General features: G+C 41.1%; 1 protein-coding gene across 6 annotated transcripts in view; it reads left to right on the plus strand.

The window, feature by feature from the left end:
* Positions 1–19,473, plus strand: part of vrk1 (VRK serine/threonine kinase 1) — a 105,229-nt gene that overhangs the window by 44,936 nt on the left and 40,820 nt on the right. For all 6 annotated transcript variants that reach the window (XR_011938503.1, XM_072492920.1, XM_072492930.1 and 3 more), the window contains 5 exons: positions 1,258–1,350; positions 2,988–3,120; positions 14,411–14,531; positions 16,378–16,436; positions 17,983–18,161. Coding sequence is in view for 5 of the 6 variants with exons in the window: in XM_072492920.1 (XP_072349021.1) it covers positions 1,258–1,350; positions 2,988–3,120; positions 14,411–14,531; positions 16,378–16,436; positions 17,983–18,161 (585 nt within the window). In the remaining variant the exon portion in view is untranslated. The remainder of the gene's footprint in view (positions 1–1,257; positions 1,351–2,987; positions 3,121–14,410; positions 14,532–16,377; positions 16,437–17,982; positions 18,162–19,473) is intronic.

Genomic DNA, 19,473 nt, shown 5'->3' on the forward strand with positions numbered 1-19,473 from the left:
AAAATGCCAGTGTGTTGGATAAGTGTCTTGTGTTACAGAAAGGAAACATGTTTTGTGTGGAAAGCACAATCCAAAGAAAACCTTTGTCACACAATATAAATGTTTTGAGGTTAGAATAGGTTGTTGAAATAGGAAATGTATGTGGAGAACAGTAAAGAAGTAGTCAAACGTTTGAAGACTAAATCTTGGGTGCACCTTGCCGGTGACATGGATTTGTTATACAGATAAGAAATATAGCTGCTATACCCTCTTGGCTGTGGAGTGTTAATCCTTGTTGAACAGCGTGTCAAAGAAGAAAGATATGATTCATCGCTTCCCAGATCTTTACAAAGTTGAACGAGACTATTGTTTTGTTATAGTTGGCTATCCAACTGTGTCCATCATGACAAGTCCTGCATTCATATTAAACGTAATGCATATCAGTGACTTGGGTTGAGCAAAGTGCCACAGGGAACTAATATTCTAAACTCCAGTTGTCTACTGTACAAAATTGTGTAGGTGGGAGGGAGAAGTTTGGAAATAGGTATTTAGTTGAGTTGTCTTGATTCTGAGTATTTTTTCTGAGCAAGCTAGCAGAATGCCACTGCTGCATAGGGGAACTTGAAGCAAGCCCGTTTTATTTGCACAACATTCGCAGAAAGAAAATAATCTGAGGTGAAGGTGGCTTTTATAAAGCCAATTTTTTTTTTAACCATCTTCCTCAAAAGTTCACAAAAGTGCACTCATAGTGGATTGTGAAGTGCAGGATGTGCAGATGAAGATTCAAACGTTCTAGTTTTCATCCTTTTAAATATTTTCAAGGCAGAAACAAATGGTGAACCTTGACACTTTTGGATAAACTGAACCCTTCACCAGTGGTCATTAGCCGTGTTTTGTTCAATTTGAACGCTTCATTTGCAGCTTTTTGTGTATTTGATGTGCAGTTTTTGTTGTGGATAAAAATCACAAGCTTTCCAAAACAAATCCTTCCTGGAGAATTAGTAAGTATTTCAGATGTGTGGTTTCTTGTTCAACACCAAAAAGCTGACAGGTGTGGTCAAATTTTAAACTATTTGCTTCATAAAATAAAATATTAATGGCCTAAGGGTTAAATTAGAATTCCACATGTTAGATATACAATTTGAATATGTATGTAGATGGATGTTCTGTTGCATGAATGAAACTTTGTTACATTAGCATAATTGTTACAAAATGCTATCAGGATTTTAATGACTCCTATCCAAAGCTGTTTAACTTACAATTGTTTTCTTTTGATAGATTGACATTCTAGAATACATTCATGACCATGAGTACGTGCATGGGGACATCAAAGCATCCAATCTTCTGCTCAGTTACAAGAATCCGAACGAGGTTCTTTGTTTTTTGCTTATTTCATACAATTGTAAATTGCTTGTGATGCCGATAAAGGAAAAAAACATTTTATTCTATGTTTTCTCCCTCTTCTCATTTTAACCACAAAAGATGCCAAAATGTTAAGGACATAATGTTTTCTAACCAGTCATCAAACGATTTCATGTTTAAAAGTAAAGGCTGGTTTGTTAGTGAATGAATCCACCTCGTGAATAGTTTTCCCCTTGATCCTAATTGACTTCAGTTGTAGTGGGTTTCCTTCGCAGCATGTGCCATAGAGCTAGCTCCCTTGATGCCAAGGGCAATTACTGTCTCCTTGCTTACATTATAACAGTCATTCATGTTCTCAGGATGGCCCTAAGTGCTTCACAGCCAATGAAGTACTTCTGAAGTATAAAGGAGCTAAATAAATGCAAGCTTTTTCTTGCTCCGCACATCAAAATGACAATTTAATAATTTGTTGGTCAACTCTTTGTGAAAGGGTTCAGTAGATATTGTCATATTCCAAAATAGTTTCAATATTAAGCTGTTGTACTTGAAGTGGATTTGTAATGTACCATGCAGATGAATCTTTTTAGTTTGAGTAGCTCACTATGAATTTCACATTTTTCTAAAAGGTTTTCTTAAGGTATGAAGGAAAATTACTCTTGCAAATAAAACTGAGGCACTGCCAGAGCTTTAGAAGTTCTAACAAAATCAGAAAAAAACATTTGTTTCCTTTCTCACTATCTCTTTTCTTCCTCGCTGACCCCACCACCCTCAGATGTGGTCAGACTCTGAAATGTTCGCTGCTTATGAAAATTGAAGTTGTTTTCAGGACTTAAGGCTGAGGGAATGAACGCAAGTAGGCATAGGAAAAAGCAAAAGTTGATGTTTTATCCCAATGGTGACCATCATTCGCTTTGTTTTACATCATTGAATTGATCCGAATTCATAGATACTGATCTAATTTTAACGTCTCGGGCATTACATTTATTGTTTCAGCAAACTCATAGTTATGTTTGGTATGTTTGTTCGTACACGTTAGTTTTATCCACTGATTTAGATTCTTTAAATTTGTCTGTATTTTGAACAGAAAATTGGATGAGCTATAGGTAAGGTAAAGTCGCCATAGTTCCAGATCCATAGGATGCTTTCCCCTTTGAGATAGAGAGCTGACTGATGATGATTTAACCTGAGGATCACCACATCTCAGGCAAGGGGCAAGGTTGAGAAGGCGGGGCCTTCTTGAATGAACGATGGAGCTCTGAACATTATTTCACATTCAGTGTTGACGAGCAAAACAGTCAATTAAACAGTCACATAAAATTGGCCGTTTTTCATGGAGTTGTTGCATTTATGAAGCTATGATTATGAAAGTTTATAGTTTGGTTATTCATGATTTTGCCAATTGAAATTGTTTTGATTTATGATCTAGCTAGATTATTATATGGTCAAACACCTAGTTTGTTTTTTACATGCATTTAAAAAGTGCATGCATCTCGTAAAATTAGGTGTTTTTTCAGACCTTGTTTCCTGCTATGTTAGTCCTACACTCTCATGTTTCTCCCTCATATTCATCCATGCCAGCTCTGAGCTTATATTGTACATGAATTTCGCCTCCTACTTTCTCAACCTTGTATTTTTAACTTTCTTAGGTATATTTAGTGGATTATGGCCTTGCATACCGATACTGTCCAGAAGGAGTACACAAAGAATACAAGGAAGATCCAAAACGTTGCCATGATGGAACCATTGAGTTTACAAGTACTGATGCACATAAAGGAGCAGGTAAGTGCAAATAAGCTTCTATTTATTTAACCATGTTTTGACAATCTTTCAGATTATATACCTGCATATGCTGCGCTACCTGCACTGCTGCGGCTACCACACCTTTTCTAAGTTGTGAACAACGGCAGTAACTGTTTTAGTGTGGCCCTCATTCAAATGCTCATATAGTCACTATTTTTCCTATAAAAATCATGGATCACTTTGTTTCCTAAAATTCAGAGACCAGTTCTAATTGTAGACGATTTACGGACTACCCTGTTCTGGGCCTCCTCTCTGTTTCTTTGGGCTTCCCCGCACATTTCCAACGATTGCTGCCTGTTCAGTTGATGCATGGTATTTCCAGGGGCCTAGCCATGCATTTTAAAAGTACATACATTGGGCAGCATGGCAGCATAGTGGTTAGCTCCGTTGCTTCACAGCTCCAGGGTCCCAGGTTTGATTCCTGGCTGGGTCACTGTCTGTGTGGAGTGTGCACGTTCTCCCCGTATCTGCGTGGGTTTCCTCCGGGTGCTCCGGTTTCCTCCCACAGTCCAAAAGATGTGCAGGTTAGGTGGATTGGCCATGCTAAATTGCCTTTGGTGTCCAAAAAAATGTTAAGTTAAGTGGGGGTTACTGGGTTACGGGGATAGGGTAGATACGTGGGCTTCAGTAGGATGCTCTTTGTAAGTGCCGGTGCAGACTCGATGGGCCGAATGGCCTCCTGCACTGTAAATTCTATGATTCCACGACATCTCTTGAAATAGTATTTTTCAAGTCATTGTTCCCCGCTGCCTTAGTCCTGCACTCACGTTTTCTAGTTTCTCTCTCATCCCTTCGGGCCGGCTTTGAGCTTATCTTGTCACTGAGATTCAACCTCTACTTTCTCAACCTTATTTCCACTGAACTGCTGACCACCCAACTTCCCATGTAATTTAATATGTACTATTTTCTTGCATCAGGCCCTGTCACACTTTTCTTAAAATCAACCGCTATCACCTGTCTACCCAAAGAACCAAACCGTGGCCCTTTTAGCCTTGGAAACTACTACCAGCCAGAAAAAGACCAATTTATCCCTACTCTCTGCTCCTTATTAACTAACTAATCCTTTTATCCATGCTAATATGTTACCCCATGCACCATATAATCTTATCTTGTGTAATAACCTTTTGCATGAAATGAAATGAAAATTGCTTATTGTCACAAGTAGGCTTCAATGAAGTTACTGTGAAAACGTCCCTAGTCGCCACATTACGGCGCCTGTTCGGGGAGGCTGGTACGGGAATCGAACAGTGCTGCTGGCCTGCCTTGGTCTGCTTTAAAAGCCAGCGATTTAGATGACACCTTATCAAATGTCTTCCGAAATCCAAGTACACCACATCTACAGCTTCTCCTTTATCTACCTTGTGTGTTACTTCCTCAAAAAACTAAATTAGTTAAATATACTTTCCCTTTCACAAACTCGGGTTGACTCTGCCTGGTCAAATTATGAGTTTCTAAGTATCCTGCTATGATCTCCATAATAATGGATTCTAGCAAATTTCTTATGACAGGTGTGCGAGTGCATGAGTCGCAAAAAGCTGCTTTACAGGTGCAACAGGTGATTAAGAAGGCAAATGAGTTCCGTCCTTTATTGTTAGAGGGACGGAGTTAAGACTAGGGAGGTTATGCTGCAATTGTATAAGGTGCTAGTGAGGCCACACCTGGAGTATTGTATTCAGTTTTGGTCTCCTTACCCGAGAAAGGACGTACTGGCGCTGGAGGGTGTGCAGAGGAGATTCACCAGGTTAATCCCAGAGCTGAAAGGGTTGGATTACGAGGAGAGGTTGAGTAGACTGGGACTGTACCCGTTGGAATTTAGAAGGGTGCGGGGGGGATCTTATAGAAACATAAAATTATGAAGGGAATAGATAGGATAGGGGGCATAGCCTCAAAATAAGGGGAAGTAGATTTAGGACTGAGTTTAGGAGGAACGTCGTCACCCAAGGGTTGTGAATCTATGGAATTCCTTGCCCAGTGAAGCAGTTGAGGCTCCTTCATTAAATGTTTTTAAGATAAAGATAGTTTTTTGAAGAATAAAGGGATTAAGGGTTATGGTGTTCGGGCCGGAAAGTGGAGCTGAGTCCACAAAAGGTCAGCCATGATCTCACTGAATGGCGGAGCAGGCTCGAGGGCCTACTTCTGCTCCTAGTTCTTATGTTATGTCAGGCTAACTGGCCTGTAACTTCCTGCTTTTGGTCTGCCTTGTTTCTAAAGGTGTTTTCCAGAGGACACCATCTCAGACTGAAGGGACGATCCTTTAAAACTGAGATGAGGAGGAATTTCTTCAGCCAGAGGGTAGTGAATCTGTGGAACTCTTTGCCGCAGAAGGCCGTTGAAGCCAAATCACTGAGTGTCTTTCAGACAGAGATAGATAGGTTCTTGATTAATAAGGGGATCAGGGGTTATTAAGAGAAGGCAGGAATGGGGATATCAGCCATGATTGAATGGCAGAGCAGACTTGATGGGCTGCGTGGCCTAATTCTGCTCCTATGTCTTATGGTGTTATATGCGCTCTTTTCCAATCCACTGGAAAATTCCAGAATCTAAGGAATTTTGGGAATTATAACCAATCTCCTCACCCCTAGGATTCAGACCATCTGGTGATTGTTTTAAGTTTCTCTCTCCCATTCATCGTTTCATGTTCAAGTACCTTCAAGAAATTTTCAAAGTCTCCTACTGTGAACACTGACATAAAATACCTGTTCAACGCCTCTACCAATTCCTGGTTTTCCATTATGAATTCCCCAGATTCTCTAGGGGACCAACGCTATATTTAAAAAAACAAAAAAAATTTAGAGTACCCAATTCATTTTTTCCAATTAAGGGGCAATTTAGTGTGGTCAATCCACCTACCCTGCACATCTTTAGGTTGTGGGGGCGAAACCCACGCAACATGGGGAGAATGTGCAAACTCCACTCGGACAGTGACCCAGAGCCCCGATCGAACCTGGGACCTTGGCGCTGTGAGGCAGCAGTGTTATCCACTGCGCCACTGTGCTGCCCTCCAATGCTATCTTGAGTTACTGTTCTCCTATTCGGGCGGCACAGTGGCTAGCACTGCCACTTAACAGTGCCAGGGACCCGGGTTCGATTCCCGACTTGGGTCGTCACTCTGCAGAGTATGCACGTTCTCCCTGTGTCTGCGTGGATTTCCACTGGGTGCTCTGGTTTCCTCCCACAAGTCCCAAAAGACGTGCTTGTTAGGTGAGTTGGACAATCTGAATTCTCCTTCGGTGTAGCCAAACAGGTGCAGTAGTGTACCGACAAGGGGATTTTCACAGTAACTTCATTGCAGTGTTAATGTAAGCCTACTTGTGACACTAATAAAGATTATTATTATTTAAATGCTTGTAAACTACAGCTGCTTTTATATTATTAGCTTGTTTTCCTTTGTACTCTCTTTCTCCGCCTTTAATATTTTAGTCATTCTTTGCAGGTTCTTGTGATTTGACCAATCCAATAGCTAATCTTTGTAGATTTGTACCGTGTTTATTTCAATTTGCTACTACCCTTAACTTCCTTTTTCAACCATGGGTGATACATCCTTCTCAGTCTTCATAGATACATACATAGAAGGTAGGAGCAGGAGGAAGCCTTTTGGCCCTTGAGCCTGCTCCGCCATTCATCAGGATCGTGGCTGATCATTCAACTCAATAGCCTAATCCTGCTTTCTCCCCATAGCCTTTGATTCTATTCTCCCCAAGTGCTATATCTAGCCGCCTCTTGAATATATTCAATGTTTTAGCATCAACTTCCTGTGGTAATGAATTCCACAGGCTCATCACTCTTTGGATGAAGAAATGTCCCCTTGTATCGTCCAAAATGGTTTACCCTGAATCCTCAGACTGTGACCCCTGGTTCTGGACACATCCATCATTGGTAACATCTTCCCTGCATCTACCCTGTCTAGTCCTGTTAGACTTTTATAAGTCTCTTATGAGATCCCCCTCATTCTTCTGAACTCCAGTGAGAATAATCCCAACCTAGTCAATCTCTCCTCATATGACAGTCCTGCCATCCCCGCAATCAGTCTGGTTAAACCTTCGCTGTACTCCCTCGAGAGTAAGAACACTCTTCCTCAGAGAAAGAGACAATACCCCAGGTGTGGCCTCACCAAGGCCCCGTTAAAATTTTATAAGTCTCTGAGAGCCCCCTCATTCTTCTGAACTCCAGCGAGAACAATCCCAACCTTGTCAATCTCTCCTCATATGTCAGTCCCGCCATCCCTGGAATCAGTCTGGTAAACCTTCGCTACACTCCCTCGAGAGCAAGAACATCCTTCCTCAGAGACTGAGACCAAAACTGCACACAATACTCCAGGTGTGGCCTCTCCAAGGCCCTGTATAATTGCAGCAACACATCCCTGCTTCTGTACTCGAAACCTCTCGCAATGAAGGCCAACATACCATTAGCCTTCTTTACCGCCTGCTGCACCTACATGCTCACCTTCAGCGACTGGTGCACAAGGACACCCAGGTCGTCCTGCTGCACTCTCCTCTCCCAATTTACAACCATTCAGGTAGTAATCTGCCTTCCTGTTTTTGCTTCCAAAGTGAATAACCTCGCACTTATCCAAATTATACTGCATCTGCCATTGGTTTGCTCACTCACTCAGCCTGTCCATATCATGCTGTAGGATCCTTGCATCCTCGCGCAGTTCACCCTCCCACCCAACTTGGTATCATCTGCAAAATTTGAGATGTTACATTTTGTTCCCTCATCCAAATCATTAATATATATTGTGAATAGCTGGGGTCCGAGCACCGATCCCTGTGGCAGCCCACGAGTTACTGCCTGCCAATTTGAAAAGGACCCATTAATTCCTCCTCATTGTTTCCTCTCTGCCATTCAGTTATCTAACCACCTCAATACACTTCCCCCAATCCCATGTGCTTTATTTTGCACAATAATCTCTTATGCGGGACTTTGTCAAACACCTTCTGAAAGTCCAAATCTACCACATCGACTGGCTCCCCCTTGTTGACTGTACTGGTTACCTCTTCAAAGAATTCCAACAGATTTGTCAAGCATGATTTCCCCTTTTAAATCCATGCTGACTCTGACTGATCCTGCCACTGCTTTCTAAATGTTCCACTATAAGTCCTTGATAATGGATTCAAGAATTTTCTCCATTACCGATGTTAGGCTTACTGGTCAATAATTCCCTGCATTCTCTCTACCTGCCTGTTTGAATATTGGACTGACATGAGCTACCCTCCAATCTGCAGAGACTGTTCCAGAGTCTATAGAATCCCGGAAGATGACCACCAATGCATCCACTATTTCCAGAGCCACCTCCTTAAGCACTCTGGGATGCAGATTCTCAGGCCCTAGGGATTGATCCGCCTTCAATCCCATTCATTTCCCAGCACCATTTCTCTACTAATGTTGATCTCCCTCAGTTCTTCTCCCTCACTAAACCTTTCATTCTTCAACACTTCTAATATCTGATTTGTGTCCTCTTTTGTGTTTTGTGTATTCAATTGCTCAGCCATTTCTTTGTCTCTTATTATGCATTCCCCTGTTTCTGTCTGTAGGGGGCCTACATTTCTCTTTACCAATCTCCCTCTCTTCACATATCTATAGAAACTCTTAGTGTCAGTCTTTATGTTCCCTGCAAGCTTTCTTTCGTACTGTACTTTCCCCTTAATCAATCGCTTCGTCTTTTGCAGAATTCTAAATAGGGACATAGAGTATAAAAGCAAGGAAGTGATGCTACACCTCTACAAATCATTGGTCAGACCACATTTGGAGTATTGTGTTCAGTTCTGGGCGCCTTAATTTAAGGAAGGATGTTAAAGCCCTAAAGAGAGTGCAGAGGAGATTTACCAGAATTATACCAGGAATGAAGAATTTTAAATACAAGGAAAGATTAGAGAAATTGGACTTGTTCTCCTTGGAGCAGAGAAGATTAAGAGGTGACCTTATTGAGGTGTTCAAAATAATGAACAATTTTGACAGGGTAAAGAAGGATATTCTGTTTCCACGAGTTGGTATGTCAGTGACTAGGGGTCACAATTCCAAGATGGTCAGCAAGCGAGCTAGGAATTAGATGAGGAGAAACCTCCTTTACTGAGTTGTTGGATTTGGAATGCATTGCCTGGGAGAGGGGTGGAGGTGGATTCTACATGAGGTTTCAAATAAGAGATGGATACATATTTGGAAGGGATTAATTTAGAGGGCTGTGGAGATGGGGCTGTGGAGATGGGGCTGGGAAATGGGACTGGATGGGTAGCACTTATGGGAGCCAGTGCGGACAGGATGGGCCGAATGGCCTCCAGTGTTGTAAGTAACAAAGATTTAAGTCACCTATGATTATTGTGGCAAATCAGATACCAGAAATGTTGAAGAATGAAAGGTTTAGTGAGGGAGAAGAACTGAGGTTATTTACAATCTCCAATTATTTATTTTTGTTTACTCTGTCCTACTGTGTAACTACTGTTAGGGGACATATAGCGACTCTCACAAGTAACCCCCTATCCTTACTAATTGCTATCCCTACCTAAACTGATTCTACATCTTGCTCTTTTGAGCCAAGGTCATCTGTCAACTACCAATGAAATCCATAATTAACAAAATTACCCCATCACCTTTTCCTAGCTTCCTATCTTTTTGGAATGCCAAATATAAATGTTGAATTCCCTTCAATATTTAGGTCCCAGCCTTGGTCACCACTATTATCCCCCCTCGTGCCCCTCAACGTGCCCCCCCCCCCCCCCGCTCTTCTCTTCTCTTCCCCCTCCCCTCTTGTGGTCCTCGGCGTGCTCTCCCCCACACACCCCCTCTCGTGCCCCTCAGCGCACTCTTCCCTCACTTCCCCCCCCCCCCCCCACCCCTCGTGCCCTTCGGTGTGCTCTTGTCTCTCTTTCCCCCCCCCCCCCCCCTCCGTTTCTCTTGGCGCGCTCTTTTCCCCTCCCCGCTTCTCATGCCCCTCGGCGTGCTCTTCTCTCTCTCCTCTGCATCCCCCGTGCCCCTCAGTATGCTCCTCTCTCCCCCCCCCCCCCCCTTGCCCCTCGGCGCGCTCTTTCTCCTTTTCCCCCCCCCCCCATCTCGTACCCCTCGCTGCTCACTCCGCCCTCTTTACACAATGTGAAAAGGAGGAAGAAACTCTGAACAATTAGAATATATTTCTGAAGTTTGTAGATGGATAGAAATGTTACCTTCTTATTTTTGATATCATGCAAATTAGGCTATCATTTTCTTGTATCTCCCCTTTCTCTTCTGCACAGTATATAGTTTAAAGATTTGCATTTACAAGGTACTGCTCTGCATGGTTGTGAATCCCAGTTGCATTGTTACAAGGCTAGGGTGGAAAAGGTAGCCTCAAGCCAGTTTCATCATAATTGATCTGGTCTTTGTTTTTAAATCAAAAATTAAGGGATCAAATTTGAATACACAAAATGTTGCATTCCGTAACAACCTTGAAAGCGTTTGGCAAGCTGCTGAGGTTTGTATCCAATTTATTTGACATTTTGATGAATTATTTGTTGCAAAGCCAGATCAGAAAGTAGTGTGGCCCTTTATTTAGATGAACAAACTAGATACTTTTTTTTTGTCTTGTCTCATCTTGCTGAATTATTTTTTCATTTATATTGGCAAATTTCTTTGGGTTCATAAGGGACGCTGGCTGCTTTTGGAACAGAGTCTAGCTGTGAACATGAGAAGAAGTGTTAGGAAAAAGTCCCAACTGTAACATCCTGTTAATCCTAAAATTGGCTGCCATGTGTTCTCTGATTTTGGCTTGTTCTGGCCTGGACAGGACTGGAATTATGGCTGTTTGCCCTGGGCAAGATATGATTTTTAATGTCCGCATTGCTTGTTATACACCAGCTTCAGATCCCTGCAAGGTGGTGTGGCTAATATATTTGGTTGGTTTGCTTTATATTTATCTGTCCTTGCTATCAGTTCTATTCAAATTCACTATTCTTCAATTCTGATTTCGAGAAACTATCCTTGAGCCAAATGTATTTTTATCAATTTAGAGCAGCATACTGTTGTAATTTTGCTTTTCAGTGCAATTTTTAGAGCAGTTGCCACATGGGGAAAATGAACTGAACCTGCAGTTAATTTGTAAAATTGGATGAATTGTCAATACCATATTGGAATTTCTAAATATAACAAATTGATAATGTTTTATTTGAACCTGCAATATTTGTGTAGAGTTGTGCATGGACTAGGACTGCATAGGAAATATTAAAATTGATTGCTTGGATCAGGTGTGCATTTATCTTGAGTCGACTAGTTGAATAATTTGTAATGTGCAGTGTGAATTGCACAGAGAGAGTAAATGGCACTTTAATGAATATAGTCAGCTGTTGGAATGACCTTCCACCAGAGCCTGAGTGACCCTTAACTAACTTGTCATTTATCTCTGGATAATCTCATTCACATGACATTCTGCTTATTAATAATTGGCCTATTGCTATAGCTTGGTAGCAGTCTTTAACATTATCATGCAAGGTTTGATTCTAGTCATTAGTGAGAAAGTTAACTAAACACTTTATCACATTAAACTATAACCTTTATTTTATACTGAGCAGACACAAATTACCCATGTCTTTAATGACTGGAAAATGTCTTTTGGTCACCTTAACTGTGCGGATAATGAAGCATTCTTTTCATGCTTTTGTGCTTTGTAAAATATTTTGAATATATTCCAAATCCTAACTATATTATGAACGAAGTGCTATTTTTCTTTTTATGAACTCTGTTCAAACCATATTCCCTTTCCTTTCGGTTCATTTTGAAAGTGTCAATGCATTCTCCCACAGAGCTGCACCTGCTGTATTTTTATTCGGTGATCTACTGATTAATTTAAAGAACAATTTCATATTTTCAAATTGACCAATGGCCTCTTAAGTATCGAGGCTGATTAAGAAACACTGTAGACGACTATAATGGAAATTCAAATCACTTCTTAGAAGAAAAATGATGGGGATGAAATTGATTTCAGTCATTCAGATTATTTCTAAAATAGGCCTCAATAAAGAAATGAGCAGTGATACAACTTTAAAGAACCCCATCCCTTTCTTTTGAGCTTTCCGTTAGATTGGTTTCATAGCAACCAGGAGACAACTCTCAAAGTGGTTGACCTCCTACCAGCTAATTAACTTGGACTGAGAATTTTTACCCAAGGTGTCAAAATGGTACTTGGATATTAATTTTGGTGCAGAATCAAATAGTCACTCAACTAAACTGCAGAATGGATACCACTGGCTGTTGTACGTTTCTGCACTTTTCCATAGTTATACATCTGAATGCCCTTAATAAGCAAGTCTGTGAGCTCCATGGGAACCCTGCACTTTGTGAAGCTATATTTTCAGATAATGTGCAAGTTGTAACCCTGCTGCAGGAGGCATTGCCCTTGTTGTCTGCTAGATGTCGAGCAAGGTTTTTACTGCTTTTAATTTGCAAGGACGTGTCTGTTTTTAAAAGATGGTCCAAATTGCTTTTTGAAAATTAGTAAGCAGTTAGTAATTAGTTGTTTGTGAGCAGCTGCAGTGCGCTTCATCTTTGTTATTCTGATTATGGAATCAGTAATTTAAACCCGACAAGTATTTCTCATAAAATGTACCGCTTTGTTTGAAACAATTTTTATATTAATCCAGTAATTCAATGAGATGGGAAAACCAGCATTTCAGAATCTTTATCCCTATAGGACTAACTTAAAGTGTTATTTTTTTCATAGTCTGGATTTCCAGGAGAACAGTTAAGTGTCTCTGCCCTGAATTCTGAGTAGTTGCAAAGCCAGTGAATTGGTAGCCTCTACACACAAACATATGATAACTTCATGATGACTGTAAAAGCAGTCAACCAGCCACTGAAAACTTTCCCCCACCAAGGTCACTCCGCGCAGACATGCTGAAACAGACTCCACCCATTTAATAGCAGCTCCTTGGAGACTCTGCATAAACCCAGTTCTCCACTGACACTGTACTTTAGAAAACTCTTTTCGTGTTGTTGCAGCTGATGGCACTACGGCAAAGTCAAAAGCAGTTTTTGTATGTGTGCCTGATGGGTTTCACTAAAAGATCTATGTACTGTTAATGAACTGACAAATTCCTGGTATAAACTAAACAATATGATTAGTTGTCGATTTTTAGTACGTATTTTTATAGTTTTTGATTAAGTATGCTTACAGCATTTTACTGTGTTGCTAAAGGTTATGCTTCTACTATAATTTTAACAAAACTTTACATCATATCCAGCACCTTTCTTCTCTAAATCAGAAGATATATAAGAATTAAGCTCTCGCCACTCCCTGACCCAACCCAACAATATCCAACCTGCAATTAGCATCTCATGACTGCAAAGCTTACATCTGTGACTTGCCATAGCAATTAAAGCACCAATTGTTCTACTGCACCGCAGTAAGTTTTTCTCAGTAGCACAATGGTTAACATTGTTGTTTCACAGCGCCAGGGACGCGGGTTCGATTCCCGGCTTGGGTCACTGTCTGTGCGGCGTCTGCACGTTCTCCCCATGCCTGCGAAGGTTTCTTCCCACAAATCCCAAAAGATGCGCTTGTTAGGTGAATTGGACATTCTGAATTCACCCTCCATATATGCGAACAGGCACCGTAATATATAATATATGATATAATCTTTATATATTCTTTATTGTCATAAGTAGGCTTACAGTAATACTGCAATGAAGTTACTGTGAAAGCCCCTAGTCGCCACATTCTGGTGCCTGTTCGGGTACATGGAGGGAGAATTCAGAATGCCCAAATTACCTAACAGCACGTCTTTCAGAACTTGTGGGAAGAAACCGGAGCACCCAGAGGAAACCCACACAGGCACAGGGAGAACGTGCAGGCTCTGCACAGACAGTGACCCAAGCTGGGAACTGAACCTGGGACCCTGCCGCTGTGAAGCAACAGTGCTAACGACTGTGCTCCTGAAAGACATGCTGTTGGGTGAATTGGACATTCTGAATTCTATCTCAGTGAACCCGAACAGATGCCAGAGTGTGGCAACTAGGGGATTTTCACAGTAACTGCATTTCAGTGTTAATGTAAGCCTACTTGTGACACTAATAAAAATTATTATTAGTATTATTCTGTTCCTCCCCAGTTAACTTCTAATGTAAACTAATTGAACTGTTAGCTCTTTGTATTTAAATGCTAATACTGTTTCAGTTGAGAGCAAAATGAGAACATGTGGCAGCCTTGTTGTTCTCTGAAGGGATGTTGATTTTGTTCATATTAATTGAAAAAGATTTTACCTTAAATATACTTTTTAATGTTATTGACGATATATCCCACCTTCAGCTGCTTCCAGACGTGGTGACTTGGAAATCTTGGGATATTGTATGTTGCAGTGGCTCTGTGGAAGACTTCCCTGGGAGGACAATCTGAAAGATGCCAACTATGTCAGAGATGAAAAACTCAAGTAAGAATCTGGATTTATGCCATGTTGAACTTAATTATAGAGAACAAAGGAAGCATTAGCTTGTGAATGAAATGAAAATGAAATGAAAATCGCTTATTGTCACAAGTAGGCTTCAAATGAAGTTACTGTGAAAAGCACCTAGTCGCCACATTCCGGCGCCTGTTCGGGGAGGCTGGAATGGGAATTGAACCGTACTGCTGGCCTGCCTTGGTCTGCTTTAGAAGCCAGCTATTTAGCCCTGTGCTCAACCAGCCCCGAAACCAGCTTGTCTTTTTCTTTCCAATACTGATGGACCTGCTTCTTACAAAGAACATACAGTGCAGAAGGAAGCCATTCGGCCCATTGAGTCTGCACTGACCCACTTAAGCCCTCACTTCCACCCTATCCCCATAACCCACTAACCTCTCCTAACCTTTTTGGACACTAAGGGCAATTTAGCATGGCTAATCCACCTAACCTTGCACGTCTTTGGACTGTGGGAGGAAACCGGATCACCCAGAGAAAACCCATGCAGACACGGGGAGAATGTTCAGACTCCGCACAGACAGTGACCCAGCGGGGAATCGAACCGGAGACCCTGATGCTGTGAAGCCACAGTGCTAGCCACGTGTGCGACCGTGCGGCCCTTCTTTTGCCATTCCTTACTTAGCAAATTGGTTAGCATTGGTTAGACTCCCTGCCCCACAGATATTGGCCTGAACACGTGGACAATCCAATACTCCTTTTCAAATAGTGCAATAGGATCTTTTACCTCCACCTAAGCAAGCAAACGGATGTTTTAACATATGGGAAAGATGGCACCACAGTTTAGCAAACTCTCGATATTGTTCTGAAGTGTTAGCCTAAATTATATACTCCAGGCTCTAAAGTGACATTTGAACTTACACCCTTGACTTTGAGGCAAGAGTACAGACTGAGTTGAGGCTGATGACCTTAAGAGAGTCAAGAAATAATTTTGCATTAATTCAAGATATTAGCCCTCCAATGGTGTATACAGAATTTTTGGGTACCTTTTTTAAAAGTAACATTAATGCAATTCATTATAGATTTAGCAGGGTGACGCCAGGGATGGGAAACCTACAGTAATGAGATGGAGAGTGAAGAGCGAGTTAAGGTATTTATTTACTCAGTGTTTGAAGCATGTGAAGTGGCTGAGGCATAAAACATGGCATTGAAAGGAAAATTGGGGAAATCTTTGAAACAGAGAAAGAGGTTGGATGAATGAGTGAAAAGAGTTCTTCATCTTGGACTGCTGTGGCTAAGGACCATCCAAACCACTCCTGTTGTTTATCTTTCTATGCATCTCCCTACCATCAAAATCCGCTTGGTAACACGTTTGGGCACTTGCCCCTCGTCTGTTTTTTCCTTTCTCCTCAGATTGTTCTGTAACTGTAAAGCTCCTTGGGCAGTTTGCTTTGTTAAAAAGGCTGTGGTCCATCTGATTTGCAGTAAAGTGATGTCCCTTGAACTGGTTGGCAAATGGCTAGAACCCAGAGTTCAAATTCAATGGAATTCAAACTTTATTGTAATGAGCGATTGGTCCCATCCCTGTGCCTTGAATGTGAAGACTACCATGATGTGGAATAGCTTTTCTATCGGTAGCAGTGACTGATAAATACTTGAACTGATCCTATTGCTTCTTGGTCATCTTGTAAAGCTTGAACGCTGAAGGATATACCCTAAGTACAGCCTGACAAATTTGTTTATTGGGGATGCAAGTGACGATCTGTAATTCAATTCAGGAATTAAATTGGGACTTTGAACCCAATGTTTTTACTGTGAAGAAAAGTCTAGTATGAAAATAAGCTTAAATCTTTACTGAACCTATTTTTGTTTTCTTTACTAGGTATAGAGGAGACATTCCAAGTCTGATGGGTAAATGCTTTCCTCACAAAAACAGACCAGGTGGGAAATTCTAAATTGCTGATTAGAATTACCTAGTTGGTTCTTGGTTCAGGCAACAGATAAGGGATTGGGGAGGTGTTAGGGAGGGAGTTGGTGACTGCCTTAGTTTAATAAGTACATCACCGTGTATTCTAAGTTCTAAGTCCTACCAATCCAGTTTTACCTCATTAAACTTGGACAAGATTTGAATTAGCAATGCTTGTTGGAGCTACTTTGTGCACTGCATATAGTTTTCAGCAATTGATTTTCTTGACGGTAACTTTCCGAACTTGGATGTGTTACCATGCCGCTGAATTTGTTTTCAGCCAAATCGAGCATTTTCCTGCACGGGAGGAGGGGGGGGGGGGGGGGGGAGACATCCAAAATGTCACCATATCACAGGAGAGTATTTAGGTAGGTGGAATAAAGTTGGGCATCATAGGTTTGTTTTGACTTGGGGCACGGAAACCAATTGAAATAACCTTGCTTGCGAGGTAAGAACTTTACCTCGGCCGAGTTTGGGACCTTCCTGAATCATGATTTGTATGCCTCAGTACTGCTCCAGATTGCTACATTTCCCGATAAAGCTTTTTGAGTGTTTAATATTGCTGGCCCTTCCTTTTCCTTAAATGATTGCCTCCTGTTTGCTGTGATGTACTTGATGGCTCTGCAATTGCTCCACAGATGGTATTTTTGCATTGACATAATTTGAAATAGTTCCTGGTCTACACTGAAGAAAAAATGATTTTATCTGTCAATCTGTGCTAAACAAAAGTAAAGTTGAACAAAGTTAATTACGTCGGCTTGAGGACAGATTTGACCCTACTAGGCTATGCAGGAAGACTGGAAGGTAGGACAGTTGATGAGCAGTGGCAGTTATTTAAGGCGATTTTCAATTCACCCCTAATAAAATATATTCCAGAGAGGAGAAAGATTGAAAGAGGGGGGGAAACCATCGATGGCTGAGGAAGAAAGTTAAAGATAACACAAAGACAAAATAAAATGCCATACTGCATATTACAAAGGCCAGTGGCAGGCTGGAAGATTGGAAACTTTTAAAGATCAACAAAGGGTTACTAAAAAAAGTAATAAAAAGAGCAAAGGTAAATTATGAAATAAATTGAGGAAAAATAAAGAAGGATAGCAAAAGCTTCTGTAAGTCTACAAGTATATAAAAGTGAACGTTGCTCCCTTGGTGGATGAGACCAGGGTGTTAATAGTGGGGAACACCTATATGGCGGAGACGCTATAATCAATATTTTGTCTGTTTTCAAGGTGGAGTACACGAGTACCATCCCAATAGTAACATATAATGCAGAGGTAATAGAACGGAAGGAAACTAAAACAATCATCGTCCAAAGATATGCAGGTGGATTGGTCACAATAAATTGACTCTTAGTGCCCAAAGATGTGCAGGTTGGCTGGGGTTAGCGGGAAAGGGTGGGAGAGCAGCTGAGGTTAGGGTACTTTTTCAGAGGGTCGGTGCAGCTCCGATGGGCTGATTGGCCTCCTGCAGTGCAGGGATTCTATGAACAGGTGACTTCAATGTTTTCTTTCTTTAATACAGCTGAGTTGTCAAAATATTTCGAAGATGTGTTATCTCTGGGTTACAAAGACAGACCGCAGTACCAGAGACTGAGAGACATCCTCAAGCAAGGGCTTAAATCTATAGGCTACATAGATGATGGTGTTTTGGTTTCAGGAGCGTCTTCCAATGGTGACGCCCCAACAACATCCAAACAACAGGTACGACTTGTGTTTGTAATGTTCCTACCTCAAACCTTCACAGTGACCGTTTCAGTTTGTACCTTTCAAACATCGAGGTAATAGTTGTCATTGAATGGTTTCACATTCCAAACTACTTCTGCCTGGATTGAGGAAATGTATGTATTGAAAAGGATATGTTGAAAACATCTATTTTTTTTTGTCAGCGCAGATTATGGGGCTATATAGTTGTATTTAATCATAGAATTTATAGTGCAGAAGGAGGCTATTCGGTCAATCGAGTCTGCACCAGCCCTTGAAAAGAGCACCACAACTCCACCCTATCCCATAATAAAAGAATAGGACTAGGTGGTTAGAAACTTCCAGTGTGTGAAGGGTCAACGACCCAAAGGGCTGCAGATACCAGAATTAACACACATGTATGGAGGGAGGAGAAACTACTTCACGTAGAGTTTTGACACTGGAATTTACTTCCCATCAGTGGTTGAGGCAGAAATTAGCTCAACGTTCAGGATCGTTTGAAGGAAAACCGGTTGAGGAGATTTGGAAACAAACAGCCTGGCTGACAAAATGGGCACTGTTGGCATTCTCTCTCCTTCGTGCGGATTTGAAATTGGAATTTCTTTAATCGGTTCTCCTTGACAAAATGGGCCACACTCATTTCATTTTTTTTTAATGAACGCAACCCTCGTTTATAAAGTAGTTTTTTTTTTAAAATTCTAATTTGAGTTCCAGCTTGCTGCACTGAGAATCGGGTGCCTGATTTAAAATTAGTCCTGTTAAAGCGATTTGAAGGAAAAGGTAGGCTGGTGGAACATGGTTAATTTGCTGCTAATTAAATTGTTGCTCACTTACACTGGCAGTAATTCTGCATTCAGGGTTTCTGGAATAAATAAATCCCATCAAAGGGCTGGTTTTGTTTCTGAAGCTTTAAAGTAACAGTGTTTATTGGAGGGAGTAGGACACAAATTGTTCTTTATCTTGAAGTTTATTTTTGGCCATTACAAACAAATTATTCGAACTTTTAAGCACACGGGTAGCACTGTCTGTTCCCAATATGCATATAATTGCAACATTGTGAACTACCACTTTGTTAAGCTTGATTCCTTTTGTTGAAACTGAAAATGTGTGCAGTTGTACGAGTGCAAAATATTGCAAATGTTTTTATTGAATTGATGCAATTCACTTTTAACGGTGAAAGACTTCTGGATTCTGCCTTTGTAAATTGGAATATTTCAAGATGAGTGCAAACCAGTGCTGTCTAACAGTAAATTTTCTAACTAATATTTAAGTTGTTCAGCCAAATTTTACCCCTCTGCCCTCTCGGGTATCC

The sequence above is a fragment of the Scyliorhinus torazame genome, chromosome 2, assembly GCF_047496885.1.
Source record: "Scyliorhinus torazame isolate Kashiwa2021f chromosome 2, sScyTor2.1, whole genome shotgun sequence".
Classification (NCBI taxonomy): Eukaryota; Metazoa; Chordata; class Chondrichthyes; order Carcharhiniformes; family Scyliorhinidae; genus Scyliorhinus; species Scyliorhinus torazame.